This window comes from Panulirus ornatus, chromosome 69, assembly GCF_036320965.1.
Source record: "Panulirus ornatus isolate Po-2019 chromosome 69, ASM3632096v1, whole genome shotgun sequence".
Classification (NCBI taxonomy): Eukaryota; Metazoa; Arthropoda; class Malacostraca; order Decapoda; family Palinuridae; genus Panulirus; species Panulirus ornatus.
Window position 1 is genome coordinate 1,679,697 of NC_092292.1, and position 20,271 is coordinate 1,699,967.

At 48.4% G+C, this 20,271-nt stretch overlaps 1 protein-coding gene across 1 annotated transcript in view; it reads left to right on the plus strand.

The window, feature by feature from the left end:
• Nucleotides 1–20,271, plus strand: part of LOC139747604 (ionotropic receptor 93a-like) — a 111,668-nt gene that overhangs the window by 49,805 nt on the left and 41,592 nt on the right. Inside the window, exon 9 of the mRNA XM_071660078.1 lies at nucleotides 17,111–17,379. Coding sequence (XP_071516179.1) covers nucleotides 17,111–17,379 — 269 coding nt within the window. The remainder of the gene's footprint in view (nucleotides 1–17,110; nucleotides 17,380–20,271) is intronic.

The following is a 20,271-nucleotide window of genomic DNA, read 5'->3' on the forward strand; positions in this document are numbered from 1 at the left end:
CTGTATGTGGGTAGTTCCTAGGCCGGAACACTGTACATGGCACATTCCTAGGCCGAGATACTGTACATGGTACGTTCCTTGGACGAGAGACTGTACATGGTAAGTTCCGGGGCCGGGAGACTGTACATTGTTAGTTTCTTAGCCGAGAGACTTCATATGGTAACTTCCGGGGCTGGGAGACTGCACATGGTAAGTTACGGGGCCGGGAGACTGTACAAGGTACATTCCTGAGCTGGGAGACTGTACATGGTAAGTTCCTAGGCCGGGAGACTGTATATGGTAAGTTCCTGGGCCGGGAAACTATACATAGAAAGTACTTTGGCCCTTAGACTCTACATGGTAAATTTCGTTGTCAAGAGACTTCTCATAGTAAGTTCCGGGGCCGGGAGACTGTACATGGTAAGTTACTGGATAGGGAGACTGTATATGGTAAGTTCCTGGGCCGGGAGTCTGTGTATGGTAAGTTCCTGGGCTGAGAGTCTATACATGGAAAGTACCTTGGCCGGGAAGCTGTACATGGTAAATTTCTTGGCCTAGAGACTGCACATGGTAAGTTTCGGGGCCGGGGGACTGTTCATGGTAAGTTCCTGGGGCGAGAGACTTTATATGGTAAGTTCTTTGGCTGGTAGGCTGTACATGGTAAGTACCTTGTCCAGGAGATTGTGCATGGTAAGTTCCTGGATTGAGAGACTGTACATGGTACGTTCATGGGCAGGGAGACTATACATGGTACGTTCATGGGCCGGGAGACTGTATATCGGAAGTTCCTTGGTCAGGAGATAGTACATGGTATGTTCCTGCATTAGGAGACTATGCATGGTTAGATCTTGGGCCGAGAGACTGTGCAAGGTAAGTTCCTTGGCCGCGAAATTGTGCATTATAAATTCCTGGGCCGGGAGACTGTACATGGTAAGTCTCTTGGCTAGGAGACTGTACATGGTAAGTTTTTGGGCTGGAAGACTGTACTTGGTAAGTTCCTAGGCAAGGACACTGTACATGGTACGTTCCTTGGCTGGGAGACTGTTCATGGTAAGTTCCAGTGCCGGAAGACTGTACATGGTAAGTTCCTGGGCCGGAAAATTGTACATAGAAAGTACCTTAGCCCTGAGACTCTACATGGTAAATTTCGTTGCCGAGACACTTCACATGGTAAGTTCCTGGGCCGGGAGAATGTACATGGCAGGTTCCTGGGCCGGGAGACTGTACATGGTAGGTTCCTTGGCCGGGAGGCTGTGCGTGGTAAGTTTCGGGGCTGGAAGCCTGTACATGGTAAGTTCTGGGGTCGAGAGACTGTGCATGGTAAGTTCCTAGGCCGGGAGACTGTACTTGGGGTTCCTGGGCCGGGAGACTGTTCATAGTAAGTGCCTTTTCTGGGAGACTATAAATGGCAAGACCCTATCTCGGGAGACTGCACGGTAAGTTCCTGTGCCGGGAGACTCTGCATGGTAGGTTCTTGGATCGAGATACTGTACATACTAAGTTCTTTGGCCGTAGAACTGTACATGGTAAGTTTAAGGACTGGGAGACTGCATATGGTAAGTTACTGGGCCGGGAGACTGTACATGGTACGTTCTTGGGCCGGAAAACTGTTCATGGTAAGTCCCTCCTCCGGGAGACCTTTCATAGTAAGTTACTGGGCCGGGAGACTGTACATGGAAAGATCCTTAGCCGAGAGACTGTGCATGGTAAATTCCTTGGCCGAAAGACTGGACATTGAAAGTTTTGGGGCCGGGAGACTGTACATGGCAAGTCTCTTGGCTGGGGAAACTGTGCATGGTAAGTTTCTGGTCCGGGAAACTGTACATGGTAAGATCCTGAACTGGGAGACTGTTCATGGTATATTCCTGGGGCGAGAGAGTGTACATGGTACGTTCTGGGGCGAAGAGACTGTACATGGTAAGTTTTTGGGCTGCGAGACTGTACATGGTATATTCCTTATCCGGGAGACTGTACATGGTACGTTCTGGGGCCAGAAGACTGTACATGGTAAGTTCCTGGGTCGCGAGACTGTATATGGTACGTTCCTGGACTGGGAGACTGTACATGGTAAGTTCCTTTGCCGGGAAACGGTACATGGCAAGTTCCTGGACCGGGAGACTGTACATGGTAGGTTCTTCGGCCGAGATACTTTACATGGTAAGTTTCTTGGCTAAGATACTTTACATGGTAAGTTTATGGGCGGGAAGACTGCATATTGTAAGTTACTGGGCCGGGAGACTGTACATTGCAAGTTCCTAGGCCGAGAAACTGCACATGGTAAGTTCCTGTACAGGAGACTGTACATGGAAAGTACCTTGGCCGTGAGACTGTACATGGTGAATTTCCTAGACACGAGACTTCACATGGTAAGCTCTGGGGCCGGGAGACTGCAGATGGTAAGTTCTTGGGCGGGGATACTGTACATGATAGGTTTCTGGGCCGGGGTACTGTAGATGGTAAGTTTCTGGACCAGAAGACTGTACATTGTAATTTCCTTGGCCGTGAGACTGTATATGTTAAGCTCCTTGGCCGTGAGACTGAACATAGTAAGTTCCGGGATGAGAGACTCTATATAGAAAGTTCCTGGGCCAGGAGACTGTACATGATAAATTACTAAGCCGAGAGACTACATATGATAAGTTTCTTGGCCGGGAGACCGAACATGGTAAGCTCCTTGGCCGTGAGACTGAACATAGTAAGTTCCGGGATGAGAGACTCTATATAGAAAGTTCCTGGACCAGGAGACTGTGCATGATAAATTACTAAGCCGAGAGACTACATATGATAAGTTTCTTGGCCGGGAGACTGAACATAGTAAGTTCCGGGATGAAAGACTCTATATAGAAAGTTCCTGGGCCAGGAGACTGTACATGATAAATTACTAAACCGAGAGACTACATATGATAACATATGATAAGTTTCTTGGCCGGGAGACCGAACATGGTAAGCTCCTTGGCCGTGAGGCTGAACATGGTAAGTTCCGGGGTTGGGAGACTCCATATGGGAAGTTCCTGGGCCGGGAAACTGTACATGGTAAGTTCCTGGGAGACTATAAATGGTAAGGCCTTGTGCCGAGAGACTGTGTATGGTAAGTTCCTTTGCCGGGAGACTCTGCATTGTAGATTCCTGGGTCGAGATACTGTACGTGGTAAGTTCTTTGGCCGCAGAACTGTACATGGTAAATTTAAGGGCTGGGAGACTGCATATCTGTACATCACTAGACCGGTAGACTGTACATAGTACGTTTTTGGGCCGGGAGACTGTACATGGTAAGTTCCTTGGCCGGGTGACTGTACATGGAAAGTACCTTGGCTAGGAAACTTCTTTGCCGAGACACTGCATATGGTAAGTTCCTTGGCCGGGAGACTGTACATGGTAAGTTCCTTAGCTGGGAGACTGTACTTAGTAAGTTCCTTCCCAGGGAGACTGTACATGGTAGGTTCCTTGGATGAGAGACTGTACATGGTAAGCACTGGGCCGAGAAACTGTACATGGTGAGTTCTGGGGCCGTTAGAATATACATGTAAAATATCTTGGCCAGGAGACTGTACATGGTAAGTTGCGGGGCCGGGAGAATGTGCTTGGAAAGTACCTTGGCAGGGAGACAATGCATGGTAAATTTCTTGGCCGAGAGGCTGCACATTGTATGTTCCAGGGCAGGGAGACTGTACATGGTAAGCGCTGGTCCGAGAGACTGTACATGGTAAGATGTTGGCCCAGGACTGTACAGGGTAAGTTTCAAGGCCGGTAGACTGTACATGGTAAATTCCTTGGCTGGAAGACTGTACAAGGTAGATTCTCTGGCCGGGAGACTGTATATGGGACGTTCCTGGAAGGCGAAACTGTACATAGTAAATTTCTGGGCAGAGAGACTATACATGATACGTTCCTGGGCCGGAAAACTGTTCATGGTAAGTCCCTCCTCCGGGAGACCTTTCATAGTAAGTTCCTTGGCCGGGAGACTGTACATGGAAAGATCCTTAGCCGAGAGACTGTGCATGGTAAATTCCTTGGCCGAAAGAATGTACACTGTAAGTTCCGGGGCCGAGAGACTGGACATGATAAGTTCCTGAGCCGGGAAATTGTACATGATAAGTTCCTCGACCGGGAGACTGTTCATGGTAAATTCCTTGGCCGGGAAACTGTACATGGAAAGTTCCTTAGCCGGGAGACTGTGCATGGTAAATCTCTTGGCCAAAAGACTGGACATTGTAAGTTCCGGGGCCGGGAGACTGTGCATGGTAAGTCTCTTGGCTGGGGAAACTGTGCATGGTAAGTTTCTGGTCCAGGAAACTGTACATGGTAAGATCCTAAACCGGGAGACTGTTCATGGTATGTTCCTGGGGCGAGAGTGTACATGGTACGTTCTAGGGCCAAGAGACTGTACATGGTAAGTTCCTGGGCCGCGAGACTGTACATGGTAACCTGGGAGACTGTAAATGGTAAGCTCCTTTTCTGGGAGACTGAACATGGTAAGTTCCTGGGCCGGGAGACTGTACATGGTAGACTCCTAGGCTGGGATACTTTACATGGTAAGTTTCTTGGCCGCGGCACTGTACATGGTAAGTTTATGGGCTGGGAGACTGTATATGGCCAGGGGACTGTACATGGCAAGTTCCTGTATGGGAGACTGTGCATGGAAAGTACCTTGGCCGTGAGACAGTACATGGCAAATTTTTTAGACGAGAGACTTCACGTGGTAATTTCCGGGGCCGGGAGACTGTACGTGGTAAGTTCCTGTGCCGGGATGCTGTACATGATAGGTTTCGGGATCGGGATACTGTAGATCGTAAGTTCCTGGGCCAGGAGACTGTTCGTGGTAATTTCCTTGGCCGTGAGACTGTATATGTTAAGTTCCTTGACCGTGAGACTGAACATGGTAAGATCCGGGGATGAGAGACTCTATATGGGAAGTTCCTGGACCAAGAGACTGTACATGATAAGTTACTTAGCCGGGAGACTCTATATGATAATTTTCTTGGCCGGGAGATCGTACATGGTAAGCTCCTTGGCTGTGAGATTGAACACGGTAAGTTTCGGGGTTGGGAGACTCTATTAAGGAAGTTCCTGGGCCGGGAGACTGTAAATGGTAAGTTCCTGGGCTGCGACTCTATCCATGATGAGTTCCTTGGCCGGGAGACTGAACATTGTAATTTTCGGGGTTGGGAGACTCTATATGGTAAGTTTCGCGGCCAGGAGACTGTCTGTACACGATAAGTTCCTGGAACGGGATGCTTTACATGGTACGTTCCTGGGCCGTGAGACTGTACATGACAAGTTCCTGGGCTGCGAGACTGAACATGATAAGTTCCTGGGCCAGGATACTGTGCATGGTAAATTCCTTGGCCGGGAAACTGTACATGGTGAGTTCCTTAGCCGAAAGACTGTACATGGTAAATTTCTTCGCCGGAAGACTGTATATTGTAAGCTCCGGGGACGGCAGACTGTACGTGGTAAGTCTCTTGGCTAGGAGACTGTACATGGTAAGTTTTTGGGCTGTAAGACTATACGTGGTAAGTTCCTAGGCCGGGACACTGTACATGGTACGTTCCTTGACCGGAGACTGTACATGGTAAGTTTCGGGACCGAAAGACTGTGCAAAATTCGTTTCTGGGCCAGGAGACCGTACCAGGTACGTTCCTGGGCCGGGAGACTGTAAATGGAAAGTACCTTGGCCCTGAGACTCTACATGGTAAATTTCTTTACCAAGAGACTTCACATGGTAAGTTCTGGGCTGGGAGACTGTACATGGTAAGTTCTGGGGCTGGGAGACTGTACATGGTAAGTTAATGGGCCGGGGACTGTACATGGTAGGTTCCTTGGCCGGGATACTGTAAATTTTAAGTTCCTTGGCCGCGGGACTGTACATGGAAAGTTTTTGGGCTAGGACACTGCATATTATGCTGCTGGGCCGGGAGACTGTATATGGTAAGTCCTGAGCCGGGAGGCTGTACATGGTAAGTTCCCGGGCTGAGAGACTATACAAGGAAAGTGCCTTGGCCGGGAGACTTACATGGTAGATTTCTTGGCTAAGAGACTGTACATAGTAAGTTTCGGGGCCAGGAGACTGTACATGGTAAGTTCCTAGGCCGAGAGACTTTGTATAGCAAGTTCCTTGGCTGATAGACTGTACGTGGTAAGTACCTTGACCGGGAGACTGTACATGATAAGTTTCTTGGTCAAGAGACTGTACATGGTAAGTTCCCAGGCCGGGAGGCTGTATATGGTAAGTTCCTGGGCTAAGAGACTATATAAGAAAAGTACCTTGGCCGGGAGACTGTACATGGTAAATTTCTTGGTCGAGAGACTGCACGTGGTAAGTTTCGGGGCCGGGAGACTGTACATGGTAAGTTCCTTGGCTGTGAGACTGAACATGGTAAGTTCCGGGGTTGGGAGACTCTATTAGGAAGCTCCTGGGCCGAGAGACTGTACATGGTAAGTTCTTGGGCTGGAACTCTGTACATGATAAGTTCCTTGGCCGGGAGAATGTACATAGTAAGTTCCAGGGCCGAGAGACTGTACATGCCAAGTTTGTGGGACGGGAGGCTGTACATAGTACGTTCCTGGGCCGTGACTCTGTATGTGGCAAGTTCCTGGGCCGGGAGACTACATGGTAAGTTTCTAGACCGTGAGACTTTACATGATAAGTTCATGGGCCGGGAGACTGTTCCTAATGAATTCCTGGGCCGGTAGGCTGTATACGGTAAGTTCCTGGGCCGAAAGACTGTTCATGGTAAGTTCCTAAGCCGAGAGACTACATATGGTGCATTTCTGATCCGGGAAACTGTACATGGTAAGTTCCCGGGTCAGGTGACTGTACATGGTACGTTCCTGGGCTGGGAGACTGGACATGATAAGTTTTGGGGCAGGGAGACCGTATATGGTAAGTTCCTGTGCCGGGAGACTGTACATGGTACGTTCCTGTGCCGGGAGACTGTACTTGGTAAGTTCCTTGGCGACAGGACTGTACATGGTAATTATACGGGCTGGGAGACTGCATATGGTAAGTTCCTGGGCCGGGAGACTGTACATGGTAAGTTCCTTGGCCGGGAGACTATACATAGTAAGTTTCTGGGCCGGGAGACTGTACATGGAAAGTACCTTAGCTGGGAGAATGTACATGGTAAACTTCTTGGCCGAGAAACTGCACATGGTAAGTTTCTTGGCCGGGAGACTGTACATGGTAAGTTCCTGGGCCGGGAGACTGCATATGGTAAGTTCTTTGGCCGGTGCACTACATTAGTAAGTAGCTTGGCCTGGATACTGTACATGATAAGTTCCTTGGTCGGGAGACTGTAGGATAAGTTCCGGGGACGTGAGCCTGTACATGGTAAGTTACTGGGCCGGGAGACTGTACATGGCAAGTTCCTGGGCTAGGAGACTGTACAGTGTAAGTTCTTTTGTGGGGAGACTGTACAGTCTGGGCTGTACAGACTGGGCTGGGAGACTGTGTATGGGAAGTTCCTGGGCCTGGAGACTGCATATGGTAAGTTCCTGGGTGGGGAGACTGTATATGGTACGTTCCTGGGCCAGGAGACTGTACATGGTAAGTTCTGGGGCTGGTAGACTGTGCATGGTAAGTTCCTGGGCTGGGAGACTGTACATAGTATGTTCCTGGGATAAGAGACTGTATATGGTAAGTTCCTGTGCCGGGAGACTGGACATAATAAGTTCCTGTGCCGGGAGACTGTACATGGTAGGTTCCTGGGCAGGGATGCTGTGCATGGTAAGTTCCTGCGCCACGGGACTGTACATGATAAATTTACGGGCTGGGACACTACATATGGTAAGTTACTGGACCGGGAGACTATACATGGTAAGTTCCTGGGCCGAGAGACTATACATGGTAAGTTCCTGGGCCGGGAGACTGAACATGATAAATTTACGCGCTGGGACACTCCATATGGTAAGTTACTGGGTCGGGAGACTGTACATGGTAAGTTCCTGGTCCGGAAGACAGTACATGGTAAGTTCTTGGGCCGGGAGACTGTATATGGTAAGCTCCTGCCGGGAGGCTGGATGGTAAGTATTTTGGCTGGGAGACTTTACATGGTAAGTTTGTGGGCCAGAAGACTGTACATGGTAAGTTTCTGGGCCGGGAGACTGATCATGGTATGTTTCGAGGCTTGGAGACTGCTTATGGGAAGTTCCTGGGCCGGAAGACTATACATGTTAAATTCCTGGGCTGGGAGACTGTACATGGGAAGTTCCTTTGCCGGGAGACTATACATGATAAGTTTCTTTGCTGGGAGACTGTACATACGTTTGTGGGTCGGGAGTCTATACATGGTAAGTTCTTGGTCCGAGAGACAGTACATGGTAAGTTCTTGGGCCGGAAGACTGCACATGATAAGTTCCTGGGACGGGAAACAGTACATGGTAAGTTCCTGGGCCGGGAGATTGTGCATGGTAAATTTCTGGGACGGGAGACTGTATATGGGAAGTTCCTGGGCCGGGAGACTGTACATGAAAAGTTCCTAGGACGAGAGACTGTATATGATAAGATCCTAGGCCGGGAGACTGTACATGGTAAGTTCCTGGGCCAGGAGACTGTGCATGGTAAGTTTCTTGACCATGAGACTCTCCATGGAAAGTTCCTTGGCTGTGAGACTGAACATGGTATGTTCCAAGGCTAGGAGACTCGATACGGGAAGTTCCTGGGCCGGGAGACTGTACATGGTAAGTTTCTGAGCTGGGAAACTGTACATGATAAATTTCTTGGCCGCGAAAATGTACATGGTAAGTTCTTGGGTCGGGAGACTGTACATGATAAGTTCCTGAGACGGGAGACAGTACATGATAAGTTCCTGGGACGGGAGACAGTACATGATAAGTTCCTGAGCCAGGAGACTATACATGATTAGTTCCTGGGCCAGGAGATTGTACATGGTAAGTTCCTTGGCCGGAAGACGGCACACGGTAAGTTTCCTGGCGGGGAGACTGAAAATGGTTAGTTCCTGGACTAGGAAACTGAACATGATAAGTTCCTTCGCCCGGAGACTGAACATGGCAAGTTCCTTGTCCGCGAGACTGTACAATTTAAGTTCCCGGGGCGGGAGACTGTACATGATAAGTTCCTGGGCCGGAGACTGTACATGGTACGTTTCTGGGTTGGGAGAATGTACATGGCAATTTCCGGGGCCGGGAGACTGTACATGGTGCGTTCCTGGGCCGGGAGACTGTACATGATAAGTTCCTTTGACAGGTTCCTGGGCTCGGAAACTGAAAATGGTAAGTTCTTGGGCCGGGAGACTGAACAAGGCAAGTTCATTGGCCGCGAAACTGTCCATTGTAAGTTCCTGGGTCGGGAGACTACATGATTAGTTCCTAGGCTGAGAGACTGTACATGGTACATTCCTGGGCCAGGAGACTGTATATGGTAAGTTCCGCAGCCAGGAGACTGTACATGGTACGTTCCTGAGCCGAGAGACTACATGGTAAGATCTGGGGCTGAGAGACTGTAAATGGCAATTTTCTGGGTCGGGAGACTCTACATGGTAAGTTTTTTGGCCGGGAGACTGTACATGGTAAGTTCCTGTGCCGGGAGACTGTACATGGTAAGTTCCTAGGCCAGGAGATTGTACTTGGTGGATTCCTGGGCTGGGGTACCGTACATGAAAAGTTCTTTGGCCACAGGACTGTACATAGCATGTTTTCGGGCTAAGAGACTTCATATAGTAAGTTACTGGGCCGGGAGACTGTACATAGCAAGTTCCTGGGCCGGGAGACTATACATGGTAAGTACCTGAGCCCGGAGACTGTACATGAACAGTCCCTTGGCCGGGAGACTATACATGGTAAATTTCTTGGCCGAGAGGCTGCACAAGGTCAGTTCCAGGGCCGGGAGGCTGTACATGGTAAGTTCCTGGGCCAGGAGATTAAACGTGGTAGGTTCCGGGGCTGGTAGACTGTATATGGGAAGTCGCTGGGCCGGGAGACTGTATATGGTAAGTTCCTGGGCCGGGAGACTGTACATGATACGTTAGTGGGACGGGAGACTGTACATGTTAAGTTCCCGGACCAGGAGACTCTACATGGCAAGTTTCTGGGCCAGGAAACTGTATATGATAAATTTCTAGGCCAGGAGACTGTACATGGTAAGTTCCTGAGCCAGGAGACTGTACATGGTAAGTTCCTAGGCCGGGAGCATGTACATAGTAAGTTCCTGGGCTGGGAGACTGTATATGGTAAGTTCCTTGGCCGGAACACTGTACATGGTAAGTTCCTTGGCTGGGAGACTGAAAATGATAAGTTCCTGGGCTGGGAAACTGAACATGATAAGTTCCTTCGCCGGGAGACTGAATATGGCAAGTTCCTTGGCCGCGAGACTATACATTGTACGTCCCTGGGTCGGGAGACTGTACATGGTTAGTTCCATGGCCGGGAAACTGTTCATGGTAAGTTCCTGGATGGGGAGATTTTATATTGTAAGCTCCTGGGCTGGAAAACTGTACATGGTAAGCTCTTAGGCTAGGAGACTGTACATTATAAGTTACTGTGCTGGGAGCATGTACATAGTAAGTCCTAGGACGGGACACTGTACATGGTGGGTTCCTGGGCCGGGATACTGTACATGGTAAGTTTACGGGCTGGGAAACTGCATACGGTAAGCTACTGGGCTGGGAGACTGTACACGGTAAGTTCCTTGGCCGGGAGACTATACATGGTGAGTTCCTGCGCGAGGAGACTATACATGGAAAGTACCTTGGCCGGGAGATTGTTCCTGGTAAATTTTTTGGCCGAGAGACTGCACATGGTAAGTTCCGGGGTCGGGATACTGTACATGGTAAGTTCCTCGGCCGGAAGACTGTATATAGTAAGTTCTTTGGCCGGTAGACTATACGTGGTAAGTACCTTGGCCAGAAGACTGTTCATGGTAAGCTCCTTTGTCGGGAGACTGTATAATAAGTTCCGGGGACGTGAACCTGTACATGGTAAGTTCCTGGGCCGGGAGACTGTACATGGTAAGTTTCTGGGCCGGGAGACTGTAAATGGTAAGTTCTTGGGCCGGGAGACTGTGTATGGGAAGTTCCCGGGTCGGGAGACTGTATATAGTAAGTTCCTGACCCGGGAGACCGTGCATGGTAAGTTACTGAGCCGGGAGACTGTACATGGTAAGTTCCTGGCTGGGAGACTATAATGGTAAGTTCCTGCGCCCGGAAACTACTCATGGAAAGTACCTTGGCCGGGAGACGGTACATGGTAAATTTCTTGACCGAAAAGCTGCACATGGTACGTTCCTGGGCCGCAAGACTGTATATGATAAGATCTTTGGCTGAGACTATACATGTATTCCGTGCGGACTGTACATGTAAGCTCTGGCGGAGATGTACATGTATTCCTGGCCGGGAGACTGTACATAGCAAGTTTGGCGGGAGACTTTACATGTACGTTCTGGCCGGAACTGTACGTGGAGTTCCTGGCGGAGACTGTACTGGTAAGTTCCTGGCGGAGACTGTACATAGCAGTTTATTGCCGGGAGACTTTACATGGTAGTTCCTGTGCGGGAGACTGTTACATTAAGTTCCTGGCGGAGACTTTACATGGTAAATTCTGGCGGGAGACTGAACGTGTAAGTACGGCTGGAGACTGTATATAGAATACTGGCGGGAGCTGAATGGTATTCTGGTCGGGAGACTGTAGGATAGTTCAGGGATTGAGCTACATGGTAAGTTCCTGGCGGGAGACTGTCCATGGTAATTCTGGACCAGGAGACTGTACATGGTAAGTTCTGGGCCGGGAGATGTACATGTAAGATTCTGAGAGGAGACTGTACATGATAGTTCTGGGAGGGAGACTGTACATGTAAGCTCCTGGCCAGGAGACTGTCATGATAAGTTCCTGAGCGGAGACTGTACATGTAAGTTCCTGGCGGGACTGTCATGGTAAGTTCCTGGTGGGGAGATTTTATATTGTAAGCTCCTGGGCTGGAAAACTGTACATGGTAAGCTCTTAGGCTAGGAGACTGTACATTATAAGTTACTGTGCTGGAGCATGTACATAGTAAGTCCTAGGACGGGACACTGTACATGTGGGTTCCGGGCCGGGATACTGTACATGGTAAGTTTACGGGCGGGAAACTGCATACGGTAAGTACTGGGCTGGGAGACTGTACACGGTAAGTTCCTTGGCCGGGAGACTATACATGGTGATTCCTGGCGAGGAGACTATACATGGAAAGTACCTTGGCCGGGAGATTGTTACCTGGTAAATTTTTGGCCGAGAGACTGCAATGTAAGTTCCTGGGTCCGGGATACTGTACATGGTAAGTTCCTGGCCGGAAGACTGTATATAGGTAATTCTTGGCCGGTAGACTATACGTGGTAAGTACCTTGGCCAGGAAGACTGTTCATGGTAAGCTCCTTTGTCGGGAGACTGTATAATAAGTTCCGGGGACGTGACTGTACATGGTAAGTTCCTGGGCCGGGAGACTGTACATGGTAAGTTTCTGGGCCGGGAGACTGTAAATGGTAAGTTCTTGGGCCGGGAGACTGTGTATGGAAGTTCCCGGGTCGGGGACTGTATATAGTAAGTTCCTGACCGGGAGACCGTGCATGGTAAGTTACTGAGCCGGGAGACTGTACATGGTAAGTTCCTGGCTGGGAGACTATAATGGTAAGTTCCTGCGCCCGGAAACTACTCATGGAAAGTACCTTGGCCGGGAGACGGTACATGGTAAATTTCTTGACCGAAAAGCTGCACATGGTACGTTCCTGGGCCGCAAGACTGTATATGATAAGTTCTTTGGCCGGGAGACTGTACATGGCAAGTTACTGAACCGGGAGACTGTACATGGTAAGTTTCTGGGCCAGCAGACTGTACATAAGTTCCTGGGTCGGGAATCTGTACATGATAAGTTCCTGGGCCAGGATACTGTGCATGGTAAATTCCTTGGCCGGGACACTGTACATGATGAGTTCCTGGGCCGGCAGACTGTACATGGTAAGTTCCTGGGACAGCAGATTGTACAAAAGTTCCTGGTCCGGGAGACTATACATGGTAAGTTTCTGGGCTGGGAGCTACTGTACATGGCAAGTTACTGGGCCATGAGACTATACATGGTAAGTTCCCGTGCCGGGAGACTGTACATGTAAGCTCCTGGGCCGGGAGACTGTACATGGTAAGTTCCTGGGCCGGGAGACTGTACATAGCAAGTTTATTGGCCGGGAGACTTTACATGGTACGTTCCTGGGCCGGGAGACTGTACGTGGAAGTTCCTGGGCCGGGAGACTGTACATGGTAAGTTCCTGGGCCGGGAGACTGTACATAGCAAGTTTATTGGCCGGGAGACTTTACATGGTACGTTCCTGTGCCGGGAGACTGTATACATTAAGTTCCTGGGCCGGGAGACTTTACATGGTAAATTCCTGGGCCGGGAGACTGAACGTGGTAAGTTACGGGGCTGGGAGACTGTATATAGGAAGTACCTTGGCCGGGAGACTGTACATGGTAAGTTCCTTGGTCGGGAGACTGTAGGATAAGTTCCAGGGACTTGAGCCTGTACATGGTAAGTTCCTGGGCCGGGAGACTGTCCATGGTAATTCTGGACCAGGAGACTGTACATGGTAAGTTCCTGGGCCGGGAGACTGTACATGGTAAGATTCTGGGAGAGGAGACTGTACATGATAAGTTCCTGGGAAGGGAGACTGTACATGATAAGCTCCTGGGCCAGGAGACTGTACATGATAAGTTCCTGAGCCGGGAGACTGTACATGGTAAGTTCCTGGGCCGGGAGACTGTACATGGTAAGTTCCTGAGCCGGGAGACTGTACATGGTACGTTCCTGTGCCGGGAGACTGTACGTGGAAGTTCCTGTGCCGGGAGACTGTACATGGTAAGTTCCTGGGCCGGGAGACTGTACATGGTAAGTTCCTGAGCCGGGAGACTGTACATGGTAAGTTCGTGGGCCGGTAGACTATACATGGTAAGTTCCTGAGCCGGGAGACTGTACATGGTACGTTCCTGTGCCGGGAGACTGTACGAGGAAGTTCCTGTGCTGGGAGACTATACATGGTACGTTCCTGGGCCGGGAGACTGTACATGGTAAGTTCCTGGGCCGGGAGACTGTACATAGCAAGTTTATTGGCCGGGAGACTTTACATGGTACGTTCCTGGGCCGGGAGACTTTACATGGTACGTTCCTGAGCTGGGAGACTGTACATGGTACGTTCCTGAGCCGGGAGACTGTACGTGGAAGTTCCTGGGCTGGGAGACTATACATGGTACGTTCCTGGGCCGGGAGACTGTACGTGGAAGTTCCTGGGCCGGGAGACTGTACATGGCACGTTCCTGTGCCGGGAGACTGTATACATTAAGTTCCTGGGCCGGGAGACTTTACATGGTAAATTCCTGGGCCGGGAGACTGAACGTGGTAAGTTACGGGGCTGGGAGACTGTATATAGGAAGTACCTTGGCCGGGAGACTGTACATGGTAAGTTCCTTGGTCGGGAGACTGTAGGATAAGTTCCAGGGACTTGAGCCTGTACATGGTAAGTTCCTGGGCCGGGAGACCGTCTATGGTAAGTTTGGACCAGGAGACTGTACATGGTAAGTTCCTGGGCCGGGAGACTGTACATGGTAAGATTCTGGGAGAGGAGACTGTACATGATAAGTTCCTGGGCAGGGAGACTGTTCATGATAAGCTCCTGGGCCAGGAGACTGTACATGATAAGTTCCTGGGCCGAAAGACTGTACATGGTAGGTTCCTGGGCCGGGAGACTGTGGATGGAAAGTTCCTGGGCCGGGAGACTACATGATACGTTCGTGGGCCGAGAGACTCTACATGGTAAGTTCCTGTGCAGGGAGACTGTACATGGAAAGATTCTGGGCCGGGAGACAGTGCATGATAAGGTCCTTGGCCGAGAGACTGTACATGATAAGTTCGTGGGCCGGTAGACTGTACATGATAGGTTCCTGGGCCGGGAGAGTGTGTATGGGAAGTTCCTGGGCCGGCAGACTATACATGGTAAGTTCCTGGGACGGCAGATTGTACATAAGTTCCTGGTCCGGGAGACTATACATGGTAAGTTCCTGGGCTGGGAGACTGCACATGGCAAGTTACTGGGCCGGGAGACTGTACATGGTAAGTTTCTGGGCTGGGAGACTGTACATGGTAAGTTCCTGGGCCGGGAGATTGTACATGGTAAGTTCTAGGGACGGGAGACTGCATATTTGTTTTTTTTCTTCTTTTTTATGTTGAAGTCTTCAGTCATGGATAAAAGTCCACATCAAGGCCGGGCCTCGATTGAAATATAGAGAAAATTATGAAACGGGAAAAGAAGTGACATTGAGAAATATCTACGAATTTTGGATAAAGTGAAATTCCTGTGTTTTAAAATGTGTCAGGTCATAGTTCTTGGGAAAGACATGAGAAGGCAGAGAGTTCTAAAGCTTCGACGTGTAGGGAAAGAAGCAGGTATCAAAACGGCCCACCCTTGAGTTGCCGATGGCCACACAATAATCATGTGAGGCAGCAGCTTGCCCAGTATTGCATGGTCTAGCTAGTGGTGTGGGCACACAAATAGCCAGCTCTCGGAAGCTAATACCAAAGTAATACTTAAACAAGAGGGAAAGTGAACCAACATTGCGACGTCAGACAAGGGGGTCAAGTTTGGAAGTTAGCCTTGGACAGTTTATAAGTCGGACCGCTTACAACTCAACTCTGTCAAGTAAGGATACAGAGCTAGAACCAACTCAGATGGGAGAGCAGTACTCCATACAAGGACGAAATAATCCCTTGTATAAACAGAGCAAGTGTTCAGAAGAAAAGAAATTTTGACAACTTAACAGGACACCCAGTTTCTTACAGGCAGACTTAGCTATTCCTGTAATGTGGGGTTTCCAAGAAAGAATGAATGTTACAGTAATTCCAGAGATGTTTACTGAATCAAGAGGTGGAATTACAGAACTGTTAATGGAGAGACGGAAGTTGTAAGGAGTTTTCGATAGAGAGATGGGGTAGGAATTAGGTCTTGGAGGCATGAAACTTAACAAGATTTTGTCTACCCCACTGAAATATCCTGTCTAAGTCTGAGGTTATTGAGGAAGCTGTGTCAAGACGAGATGCAGATCGAGTGAGAGAAGGAGCAGAATTGAAGGATGTAGATGAATGCAGTGTTGAGTCGTCAGCGGATGAGTGCACTGGATTATTTGTAGAGAGGAAATCGTTGAAAAAAGGAGGAAAAGTGTAGGGGACAGAACAGAACCTTGCGGGACGCCGCTGTTGATGGAGAAAAGGGGGAGGCTGATCCATCAACAACCACAGAGGTAGATCGACCGGAGAGGAAGCTAGATATGAAGGAGCAAAGTGAGGGAGGGAAGCCAAAAGAAGGGAGCTTAGAGATGAGACCCCGATGCCATACCGTGTCAAAAGCCTTGGGTATGTCAAGGGCAACTACACATGACTCCCCAGAATCTTTCAGGGATGATGACCAGACTTTAATAAGATAGGAAAGAATATCACCAGTGGATCTAGCCTTACGGAATCCATACTGGTGATAAGAGAGAAGACTATGATTTTGCAGGTATTTAAGGATATGAGAGTTGAGGAGGGATTCAGAGACTGGAAATGGTAGAAGTCAAAGCAATAGGACGATAGTTAGAGGAGTTAGAACGGTCACCCTTCTTAGGGATGGGATGTATCAATGCATGCTTCCAAAATGAAGGGAAAGTTGTGGTTTTTACACAAACGGAGCAGACGAGCAAGCACAGGCGTAAGTTGAGAGGGATGAGCCAGTAGACGGGGATAGATGTCATCAGGAGCACAAACCTTGCTTGTGTCCAGACAAATAAGTGCTTTACGGACAGTCCGAAAAGAGATTACGGGAAGAGCCATCAGGGATGAAGGCATGTTAGAGTCATCCAAGGTGGAGTTAGAGGATAAACGGGAACCAAAAAGTTGCTTTGTGCACAGCAGAGATGGTACCGTCAGAACGGAAACGTGAAGGAGAGGTAGAGTGACACAAGTTGTTAAAGATGCGTTTACCTGACGACCAGAAAGACCTATCAGTAGATAACAAGGTCAGGTTGTCACACTTTATTGTGTAGACAAGGCCAGGCAATCTAATCTTTTGTACAATTACTCATAAACTATTCTCACATGAGTGTACTGAGAGTGTACTGCGTGGCACAGGTGATGCACACCGGAGAAGACGTGAAGTGCAGACGGACACTAAGGGGTCAGGACATAACACTGGAGCTGGTGGCCATGTTGGTGGGTCAGGAACTGTGGCTGGGTCTACCCAGGAGGAGCAGTACTCGTCTCATACTTGTAACGTGGCTCATCTTCTGCTTCATATTGACCACAGCTTACAGGGGCAACTTGATCGCCTTCCTCACTGTACCCAAGTTACCAGCCCGACCAGAGAACATGGACCAGCTGGCGGCCCAGACTGGCCTCAGGTAAACACACACACACACACACACACACACACACACACACACACACACACACACACACACACACACACACACACACACACACACACACACAAATGATTATTATCATTGATATTATTATAGTTATTATCAGTATCATCATTATTGTTATTATCATTATCATTTTTTTAATTACTATTATATATTTATCTGTCTATCTATTTATCAATTCATCATACTTAGTCGCTGTCTCCTGCATTAGCGAAGTAGCGCAAGGAAGCAGACGAAAGAAAGGCCCAGCCCACCCATATACATATGTATGTACACTAACGCCCAGACGCGCACATAAACATACCTATACATTTCAACGTATACATACATATACATACAAAGACATATACACATATACATATTCATACTTGCTGACTTCATTCATTCTCGTTTCCACCCCGAAACACATCAAAAACAGACGCTTCACATGTCTTGCTTCAATCCATTGACAGCACGTCGACCCCGGTATACCACATCGATCCAATTCACCCTATTCCTTGTACGCCTTTCGCCCTCCTGCATCTTCAGGCCCCGATCACTCAAAATCTTTTTCACTCCATCTTTCCACCTCCAATTTGGTCTCCCACTTCTCGTTCCCTCGACCTCTGACACATATATCCTCTTGGTCAATGTTTCCTCACTCATTCTCTCCATTTGACCAAACCATTTCAATACACCCTCTTCTGCTTTCTTAACCACACTCTGTTTATGACCACACATCTCTCTTACCCTTTCATTACTTACTCGATCAAACCACCTCACACCATATATTGTCCTCAAACATCTCATTTCCAACACATCCACCCTCCTCCGGACAACCCTATCTATAACCCATGCCTCGCAACCATATAACATTGATGGAACCACTATTCCTTCAAACATACCCATTTTTGCTCTTCGAGATAATGTTTTCGCCTTCCACACATTCTTCAAGGCTACCAGAACCTTCACTCCCTCCCCCACCCTGTGACTCACTTTCGCTTCCATGGCTCCATCCGCTGCCAAATCCACTTCCAGATATCTAAGACACTTCACTTCCTCCAGTTTTTCTCCATTCAAACTTACCTCCCAATTGACTTTTCCTTCAACCCTACTGAACTTAATAACCTTGCTCTTATTCACATTTACTCTCAGCTTTCTTCTTTCACACACTTTACCAAACTCAGTCACCAACTTCTGCAGTTTCTCATCCGAATCAGCCACCAGCGCTGTATTATCAGCCAACAACTGACTCACTTCCCAAGCCCTCACATCCCCAACAGATTGCATACTTGCCCCTCTCTCCAAAACTTGCATTCAACTCCCTAACAACCCTATCCATAAACAAATTAAACAACCATAGAGACATCACACACCCCTGCCGCAAACCTACATTCACTGAGAACCAATCACTTTCCTATCTTCCTACACGTACACATGCCTGACATCCTCGATGAAAACTTTTCACTGCTTCTAACAACTTGCCTCTCACACCATATATTCTTAAAACCTTCCACAGAGCATCTCTATCAACTCTATCATATACCTTCTCCAGATCCATAAATGCTGGGAACAAATCCATCTGTTTTTCTAAGTATTTCTCATATTTCTTCAAAGCAAACACCTGATCCACACATCCTCTACCACTTCTGATACCAAACTGTTCTTCCCCAATCTGATGCTTTGTACATGCCTTCACCCTCTCAATCAATACCCTCCCATATAATCTCCCAGGAATACTCAACAAACTTATACCTCTGTAATTTGAGCACTCACCTTTGTCCCCTTTGCCTTTGTACAATGGCATTATGCACGCATTCCACCAATCCTCAGGCACTTCACCATGAGCCATACATATTTTGAATATCCTCACCAACCAGTCAGCAACACAGTCACCCCCTTTTTTGATAACTTCCACAGCAATACCATTCAAACCCCCTGCCTTGCCGGCTTTCATCTTCCGTAAAGCTTTCACTACCTCTTCTCTGTTTGCCAAATCATTCTACCCGACCCCTCTCACTTTGCACACCACCGCAACCAAAACACACTATATCTGCTACTCTATCATCAAGCACATTCAACAAACCTTCAAAATACTCACTCCATCTCCTTCTCACATCACCACTATGTGTTATTACCTCCCAATTTACCCCTTACCGATGTTCCCATTTGTTTTCTTGTCTCACGCACTTCATTTACTTCCCTCCAAAACAACTTTTTATTCTACCTAAATCAAATGATACTCTCTCACCCCAACGCTCATTTGCCCACGTTTTCACCTTATGCAACTTTCTCTTGAACTTGTGCCTTTTACTTTTAAACCTCTCCCACTCATTTGCAATATTTCCCTGCAATAATCGTCCAAATGCCTCTCTTTTCTCTTTCACTAACAATATTACTTCGTCATCCCACCACTCACTACCCTTTCCCATCTGCCCACCTTCCACGCTTCTCATGCCACAGGCATCTTTTGCGCAAGCCATCACTGCTTGCCTAAATACATCCCATTCCTCCCCCACTCCCCTTACGTCATTTGTTCTCATCGTTTTCCATTCTCCATTCAATCTCTCCTGGTACTTCCTCACACAAGTCTCCTTCCCAAGCTCACTTACTCCCACCACTCTTTTCACCCGAACTTTCTCTCTTCTTTTCTGAAAACCTCTACATATCTTCACCTTCGCTTCCACAAGATAATGATCAGACATCTCTCCAGTTGCCCCTCTCAGCACATTAACATCCAGTAGTCTCTCTTTCGCGCGCCTATCAATTAACACGTAATCCAATAACGCTCTCTGGCCATCTCTCCTACTTACATACGTATACTTATGTATATCTCTCTTTTTAAACCAGGTATTTCAAATAACCAGTCCTTTTTCAGGACATAAA